This window comes from Corvus brachyrhynchos, unplaced genomic scaffold, assembly GCF_000691975.1.
Source record: "Corvus brachyrhynchos isolate BGI_N302 unplaced genomic scaffold, ASM69197v1 scaffold258, whole genome shotgun sequence".
Classification (NCBI taxonomy): domain Eukaryota; kingdom Metazoa; phylum Chordata; class Aves; order Passeriformes; family Corvidae; genus Corvus; species Corvus brachyrhynchos.
Genome location: NW_008240122.1, coordinates 3,330,951 through 3,340,032, shown reverse-complemented (window position 1 = coordinate 3,340,032; position 9,082 = coordinate 3,330,951). Strand labels below are relative to the sequence as shown.

At 34.9% G+C, this 9,082-nt stretch overlaps 1 protein-coding gene across 1 annotated transcript in view; it reads left to right on the top strand.

The window, feature by feature from the left end:
* The window catches only part of LRPPRC (leucine rich pentatricopeptide repeat containing), an 87,116-nt gene that overhangs the window by 39,861 nt on the left and 38,173 nt on the right, over positions 1 to 9,082 (top strand). Inside the window, exons 24-26 of the mRNA XM_017744774.1 lie at positions 45 to 249; positions 7,935 to 8,059; positions 8,686 to 8,792. Coding sequence (XP_017600263.1) covers positions 45 to 249; positions 7,935 to 8,059; positions 8,686 to 8,792 — 437 coding nt within the window. The remainder of the gene's footprint in view (positions 1 to 44; positions 250 to 7,934; positions 8,060 to 8,685; positions 8,793 to 9,082) is intronic.

Here is a 9,082-nt window from a genome sequence, read left to right as displayed (position 1 = left end):
CTACATGAAATTACCTAAGGGTCTTTTGTGTTGTTTCATTGTAGATGCTATTAACATTCTAACGGAGATGAAAGAGAAGGATGTTCCTATCTCAGGCAGAACAGTTGCATCTTTTCTCCGCATTCTTAATGCCGCTGCCATGCGAGGTGATGTTGAAACAGTGAGTCGATTACATGAGACCATTGCGAACCTGGGCTTGGTGCAAACTGCTGCCCTTCATTCCCCTCTGATTACAGTTCACCTTGAAAAGTAAGCTATGCTTGGGCTTCAGATGAAACAAGTTATGATATTTATTTGTGTTCTGTGACCTGTGTACGCAATTCACAGCTGCATGTACATATGTGTCTGGAAGTGCTCACGCACGTGCAATACTGAAGTGATCTTGGAGCAGTAATGAACAAATATGTTTTCTTAATTTAGCTAAGTCTCTTTTCATCAGCTAGACATCGTGTCATTGATCTCTGGGAACAACAGCTGTGTTTTATGGGCACATCAGAGATGAAGTGGCTATATGTTGGAATATGCTTATGAATTAGTTTGTTCTAAAGTCTGTTTGACAAAATAGCTATTCAGAGTGTGATAGGTGCAATCTCAGCTTTTGTGGTGAAGTGGAACGTGTTTTCACATAAAAACAGCATTATTTTGCTGTTTCCAAAATATCTCAGGTGAGTTGCAGGGCGGTTGTTGAACACTGAAGTATTCTTAATTCACGTAATTCAAATAATTAGATATCATTGGGAGTAGGCTGCTGTGTTGCTGAATTTAAAATTCAAAGAAAATACTATCTGATCTGTTATGTTTGAGGGGTTTTGCCTATATATACTTTTTATGCCATGTATTAAAGAACAGGAATTTCATACAGGCATTCTGGTGGGAAGTATCTTCAATTCCATGTCATATTCCTTTCCGTAAGTTTTTATTATGAGGTGTAGTATATTTGAATTAATATACGTATGAACTATATAACAATTTCTTAATAAAATTGAGGCAAGAATCCCTTTTCCTTTACCATATGTGCAATCCTTTTATTAGTCTTTTGTGTGTCACTTCTGTAGTTCCTGGTTTTTCAACTCTTGCAGCTAGAGTTTATGAATCAATTTCTTGAGATTTGGTTCATGTCAACAAAATGTTATTGGCAGAAATATAATACCTATGAAAAAAGTGAATTTTTCATAGTATCGTGTAAGTCAGCAATGTAGGGGTTTTTAGTTCTTGTAGTTATTCTGGGTATGCAAGGTCAGTATAACATTTTCTGTATTGAAAATTCTTGAAAAAGCGGTAACTCTTTGTAGATGTATGTACATTCTCTTTTAAAAACTGTTTTAGTGAAGTGGTCAATGGTTAAGAATATAGTGTACATCTTCTCAGTCAGTAACTCTGCCTTGGTTGCATCACAAGCCAGGCAGATGTTTAAAAAAGTAATTTAACTGCAATCATATGTAACTAATGTGTCGGAAGAAATACCTGATCTGCTTTGCAGTGTGCATAAGAGCAGCTGCGTTTTACATAATTGCTTTATGCACATCGACGTGCAAGTTGTACCTGGTGCTGCTTGGGCTCTTTTCACTTGAAGTGTAGTGTATGATGATGTAGATAAAGGTGTGATCATGTGTAGATGAAAAGGGGGATAGTAATGAGTGTTACTTCAATTTGATTCCACATTCTTCTGCGTTAATGTTTTTAGTAGAACTTTCTGAAAAAGTTTCATTAATAAAGGGACTTTTGTTGAGACTAGATTCATGAAGGAGAAAATAGTTCCAGACTGGAATTGTATGGCTAGAAGTCATTGGTACACACCTGTATAGCTGCTAATATATTTCATATCTATAAATAAAACGCAAAGTAAGCTAATTTCCAAGGGATTTTTTTACCACCTTATGGGTGGAGAGACTGCATTTTCTCTGATAGTAGACAAAATTTGGAAGGTGTTTTCTGCATAATTTGCTTGGGAGGAATAACTGCATTTTCACTGGAGTGGTTTTTTTTTGTTTGTTGTTTTGGCAAGGGGGAGGTGGTGTGGTTTGGGGATTGTTTGTTTTTCTTAGATATGCAAAGGGTTTTTTGAAAGTTATGAGTGACTGAAATAAGTGTTAGTCATTTCTTTCAGTAGTAGTGCTGCTTATTTGCCATCCTACAGCTCAGGTATCATGCTGAAATGTTGTCATTTAGCTGCAGGTCATCAGCATGCCTCTGAAATTAGTTCTGGGGTATTTTTAAATGTTCCACAGCAGTGCTTGTGCTAGTGTTTTGTGTTCTTAATTTATTTCAAACTTTTTAATTGCCTGTAAAGGAATCTGTGGTTTGCTTTTGAAGATTTCAACAATTGTAGGTATAAAATGTTTTCATCTACCCGTTTCTTCCAGTCCTGAGTATTCTTAAGTTCTTGTTAAAGAACTAGTAGTAGTTCTAGTGCAAGTTAAAAGTGACAGCTTTCAGCAGAGCATGGAAAAGAAAAAAACATTGATGATGGACAACATAACTTTACAAAAGCTGACATTCTAGTAGAATGGACATTTTGCCTTTAATATTTTGGGAAATAATTAAAGCAACTAGAGAGAGAACTCATACTTACCTTGGGGATTTTCTGACACTGGGTAAGGGGAACTACCCCCCTGCATTGAATTGTCTGATTTTTATTTATGACCTTGAATAGTTTCTCAAGATGGGAAAAATCACATTAAAAATTGAGACAGTCCACATGATCTTGGTTTGTCATTTAGTGTGATAAACCTTCCTTGGATTGTGTGACAAAAATCTGCAAGGATATAAAGAACTTGTTTTCTTAAAGTACGTCTTACTTCTGAACTGTTTTTTCCAGCTGCTAATAATTAGAAAAACTTGTGTTACCTACACCGTGTAAAAGTTCTTAAAATTTTAAGGACTGTAGTTTTGGCTTAAGTTAACCTCATCTTTGAGAAAAGAAAGAAAAAAAACATCTTCAGGTTTGAAATTTACTAATTCCTGTTATAAGAAGTGCTCCTAAGCAGAGGGAAGAAAATTTGCAGGTAAACTGAGAGCATTGTGTTATAGACCACATGAGTAAAATATTTTGTAGTTTTAAGTCAGGGAACACAAGCAATTACTATCTGTATCTTAAATGATAAAAAGGTTATAGTTGGATTGTTTTTCTTTAAAAATGGTTTGTGTATTTTAATACAGCATTGTCCAGCAAAGCATTATGTGCTCATTTGTCATTAATCTCGCATAAACCCATTTGGATCAGTTTCGTATGTAGTAGATAGAGCATGAATGCAGTGCCTTGACAATTTTCCTTCTGTTGTTTTCATGGAGTTAAAATCACCTGTGATTTTTTGGAGATAATTCTGTAGCACTTACAAGTTATTTGACTTGTATATGCACTTCTGAAAATAGGCATCTTTGTAAATTAAGTGGTATTTTTAGTGGGGGACACATATCTTTAGTGGGGAGAGGTTTTTTTTCTATTTTTTAGTGGCTTTATTTCAAATATTGTATTAAAACTCTTCACATGTTGCAATGAAATTAGGGATGTTTGGCTCTCTTACTCCATTATTGCAATTAGGAATTTAGCATCATCAGTGCCAAAGGACAAAAGTGTCTCATTTGCCCTATGGGGACAGGACAGTGATAAGATGATTTTTCGTCAAGGATCATTGGGTCGTAATTAAGTTACATTCATGGCTATTGCTTTTTGAAGGATGATTGGTAAATGACAGGCTTCATGTGCTTGCTATGGACAGTGTTCACTAGGGTTTTTTCTCCCTCTGTCAGAAAATCCTGTTGAGTCTGATAATGTAAATGTGGCATTTTATTCTGAACAAAAGAGCAGGGAAATGAGCTATCTTGTCTAATCATTCAGTTGTTTAACACCGACTTCCAGTTTAGACTCAATTGGCTGGAAAGCACTTGACATGTGAAGTTAGTGCTGTTCCGAACGCATGTTTGAGTAAATTTTAAAGTAAGTGACAGCTAAATTGTACCTAGGGAAATTACAAAGCCTTCAACACAGTTAATTTTTTGGGGAGGATTAGTTGTAATTGCAACACCAGTCTCCTTGAAGATTCCTTAGTACAATGAACAGAAACACATTTAGCTCTTTCAAGAGCCCGTTCTCTTTTAACAGAATAATTTTTGTAAAGCTGATTGTACCTTGCTGAATTGACTTCCCTCTACACTAACATCTGGTTCAGATTTGTAGAGAGGGATTTGTTTTACCAGGCTACCCTCCACCCCCACCCCAGAGAGTCCCTTTTTTCTTTCTACCTCTCTAGTGATTTCAGGTTTGAGAGCTTTTCAATCAGTAAACCCCTTAGGTAAATTGCCACTTCACTAAAGCTTTATGCATAATGTTGCAGCACTTCAGTCCAATTAAAATCAATATTTGGAGTCTTATTTTTATCAGGCAGACTCTCTGGTTGTGAAGTTGTTTATTACAAGTAAAAGGGTTAGATGTAGTGCTACATTCTTAAAGCAAGAGGGGAGTGGCTTGTTGAAAGTGAGGAGAGCTGAAGTATCCCTGCATGGTAGAGCCAGTCCTGCTGCAGAGTGTGTCCTGCAAACCTTCACACAGCTGAGTAATTTTGGCTCTTCAGATAGCTTTGCGTGATTAAAATTGCCCACACAAATATTTTGGAAGATTGTACCCGTAATACCTTGGACTTCATAGCCATTCTAAACAGGAACCAAAAGAATCAAAAAACTTGGTGTCTTAACCTGAACATAACTAGCTGGAAAATGATGCCAAAGGAGGACTCTTCTGGGACTGCATAAGGGCCAAGCAGAATGTACTCATGGCTGAGGCTCCTTCTGTCATTCAAAAATAATAGTGTATCTTCTTTTCTAAAAGAGCAAGTTTCAATATTTCGGAAAAATACCCCTAATCTTTAAGTGGAACAGGTATTAGTGCTGAACAGATAATATTTGTGAGTGACTTAAATATTTGTGACAGACTTATTTGTGAGTAGTATCTGGCCAACTCAAAATGAAGCATGGATCATCTATGTTCACATTTTCAGTACTGTGTATTCCAAACTGATGCTGGAAATCCGGTTTTTCCAACATGGCTATGAGTATATGGGCTTTTTTTTCCTTTCTGACTTGAACCGTATTAATTAAATAGTAATTTTAGACAAGGCTTTTAACGTTGTAGTAAGTATCCTTTGGGAGGATAAAAGGGTGTTTGACATGCATAACTTCTCACGGAAAGACTCTCAAGTACATTGAAATGTACAGCTGTTTGTTAGTTTAAAATCATTATGTCTAAAGAGCATTTTCTTAAAATGTAGAAATTCTTTTTTTTGCAGCTCTTTTTATGATAGTTAAGCATTACAAGAAACACATTAAAATGTTACCTCTACCTGAAATTTGAAGCCTACAGCGAGTTCCTTATTTTCATTTTCTAAAAGGACTGTAAAAACTGCTTACAAAAGTAGCTGCTGGTACTTACTTGCAATTAACTGCAGTTTGTGACAGTTAAAAAATACTGCAGGTTGTTAAATCATACAAGCTCAAGTACAAGCATAACCCTGCTCATTTTTTCTTTGCAGTAATGGTACCAACAATTTCTATATGAAATCTGAACTTCTCTGTGTTTTATTGTTTTATATTTGTCTTTGCCAGATTTAGCATTTAAACATTTTATAAACCCCATTCTCTAGTAAACTGTGGATGACTGGTTGGTTGACTGAATGCAACTGAACAAATATATCTGATTTCAATAGATTCAAAACAGTTTTAACAGTAAGTCAGTGTGTAAGATACAGAACTCCTTATATGCAGACTTATGCAGCCCCTTTGAGCAGTAAGTCCCAGTAACAAGTACAGTATTTCCATTTATTTTTGTCCCAGGTCTTTGCTGATATTTTTTCTCTGCGTGTGCAGTATTAATGCCTTCAGAAGTATACATGTAGGCACTAGAAAACTGTTAATGTTACTGCTTGAATGACATTCCAGTTATTCATTCATTTATTGATAGCTTTGACCTAAAAACAGTCACTTTAATCCTTCAGGAATACAGCTGAGACAATACCATAGCTGTTTGAGCATCAGTCTGAAAAGCTAGATTTATCACTGAAAACTTTAATTTGAATGTATAAATGTTGTTGTGCCTCCTTAGAAATTGAGTAGTTTTCTGTAAAACGGGGGGGTTTTTTTAGATGTTAACTGAACTTGCATCTAAAGCAGGAGAAAAATACTGATTATATAAATCTTTATATCTGACTATGGTAACTACCATAGTATTTCGCTTTTATGACAGTAATCTAGCCTGCAACATCTACTTGCAGTTTTGAAATTAACCTGTAATTTAGTCTTCACCCCAAATGACAAAAATTCAAATGACTCCATGGGGTGCCAGAAGATGCACTGTAAACAGGGCTCAGTAAGGGGGATAAGGTGGAAATCCATCATCTTAGGTTCTTTTTAAGAATGCCAGTGTTACTGAATAAAATTATTTCTTCTCCTGCGTTTTGCTCTTAAAATTTTTAAAAATATTAGCCTAGATAATGATAGTAGTACATAGTAGTTTAGATAGTTCGCTCTTTGAAAAAGCAAAATTTGTGCTGCACAAGAAATACAATGTGAGGAGAGGACATCTGAATTGGGCTTGTTTTAACAGTAATATCTTGATTTGTTAAGGTTTTGTTCATCAATAATAAGGTTGCTTCAGGAATGTTAAAACATTATTTCAAGTCAGCCTTCCAGCTACTGTTGTTAAGTGATTTTTTTAAAAAATTTTTTTTTCCTTTGGTAACTTACATCACCCTTATCAAATAAGGTTCTTGAAATCTAAAATGCAGTCTTGTTGACTGCTTGGGTACTTACTACATTTTGTGTGTGTGGTCTTGGTTTGTTTCAGCTTAAATCTTACCTGTCAAAGAATAATGTATTGTTTTACCAGTGTTTCTGTGGTTGTCCTTGGTTGTTTTCAGTGTTTTTGCTTTGTTTTGTTTGGTTTTGTTTGGTTTTGTTTCAAGATTGTGTTGTAATCCTTCAGAAAAAAAGGTCTGCAGCAGATGATGAGGTACTCTTAGTTGCACAGTATGAAAGGTTGTTTTATATTTGTTGTTACTGTGATTGTTTTTATGACTTTCCAGTTTTGCATTTTAATCATGTATACTTCTAAAGGCGTTAGTAATGTATACATAGGGGAAAATCCAGCACAGGATTGAGGTACCAAAAATGGAAATATTCTGCATGGCATTTGGACTTGCTGCTCAAAGGCTCCTGACTAAATGCATTTAATGCAGTCTTGCAGACTTGCTTACTACTACATGGATATAAACTAGTGCCATGTCTCTGTGACGTGGATAGGCCAGCATAAAACACACTTAGGTACCTTACTATATGGTTGAATTAACTGCAAAAATTGTACTTTTTATAGGAGAAGATATCTGTTGGATTCTGGTTTTTATATAGAATGGAATAATGCTGGCCATGGACATCAACAGATGATTTATAGGTAGTCTGTTAAGGTGTAAAACCAATATAAAGCAATCTAGAGAGCTGTGGTTATCAAAGTTAACTCTGGCAATCTATACTGAAACAAAAATATTGTGGAATAATTGTGAAGAACTTAAAAATTGGAAATGTGTAAACATAGACATAGAGGTAATAGAGTGTACATGGTGTTACTTACAAATGAGAAAAATAAAGCCGTTAAACACTTAAGTGAGTTTTCCATGGAATTTGAGTTCTGTCAAGATAGGACACAGCATAACTTAAGAATATTGTTCAAAAATTAAGTGCATCTAATTCTGTGGAACACTCACACCTTTGGCTAATTTGTAGTGAACGGTGGTCATGCAATCAAAAATAATACAGTTGAGGGGGGAATAAACACTTGGATTATAGAGTGCTAAATGAATTTTCTGTGAAATTTTCAAGATAAAAGTGGTTTCAGCATGCATTTCTCCTGCTCAGAATGTTTTTATTCTTGTTTTGTTTCATTCCACAAGGGATGACATGCCTGCAGCTCTGGAAGCTTTAATCAGCTGTTACAAGAAGTATGGTAAAATTCTTCAACTTCATAACATCTACTGTAAACTGGTAGAAAAAGGAGATGCTGATCTTCTGCAAAAGGGTTAGTTGCATGTAGTCAAATGCTGTCTGCTAATATGAAGTGTTTTCTGGGGGTTTTTCATCCAGGATTTGTATATAGTTTCTTCAGCTGAAAGGAAAAAATTGTTTGTCTTTAAATGTGTAACTTTAAAGCACTAATACAGTGCCCGCATTCTTCAGATAGAAAACTTGATTGTAATTTTAAACATAGAACAGCTCTGTTTGTATAATAGATTATTGAGCTCTCCAAGATGAGTGCTAATACTTGCTCTAGATATGTATGTTACTACTCAGAAACAAATTAATAGTAACACATCACAGTAATAAAACATCTGTTTTTCAAATAGCTGTGCAGTTCAGAAATCATATACCCTCACTATCTATGAGCAGAGCATGCAAATATAGTCTGTTTTGTTGAATGTAGTTCAAAATGTAGTGCAGATAAACAGAAAAACATTTTAAATATGCTCAACCACAAAGCTACAACAAATTGTGTCATGTTGTAATCATTCTGTTTGTTTCAAAATTTATCCCCCTGTAGCTTATCTTTTGTGAGGCTTGGAAAATATTATTATTAGGAATGTCTGACATAAATACTGAAATACTTCAATATATTGAGTAAATTAATGAGGTTTATTCTGTCTTTAGTTTCAGATTTTATAAGCAGAGAATATGGTGACATGATGGCTCTTTATGATCTCTTCTTCGCCTTCTTGCAAACCGGAAAATACAAAGAGGCCAGGAAGGTCATCGAGGTGGGATTTTAACTATAGTACTCTAATTTTGCAGTTATTTAGACTCTTAATTAGAAACATTTAAAGTTTTTAACCTTTAATTAGACTTGTTCTGATTCATGTTAATAGAATGCAATCCCAGTAATAAAAAACCCTCGGCCAGCTTTATTTTGTATAATTACCGTTCAGAAGAGAGGCAGTCATCTTGAACATTGAAATTGTTTCCTCACTTTTTCAAATTTGCTCTTATATATCAAAATGATATTTGCATATTAAATATTGGATTGTGGAACAATTAAATTAAACTGGCA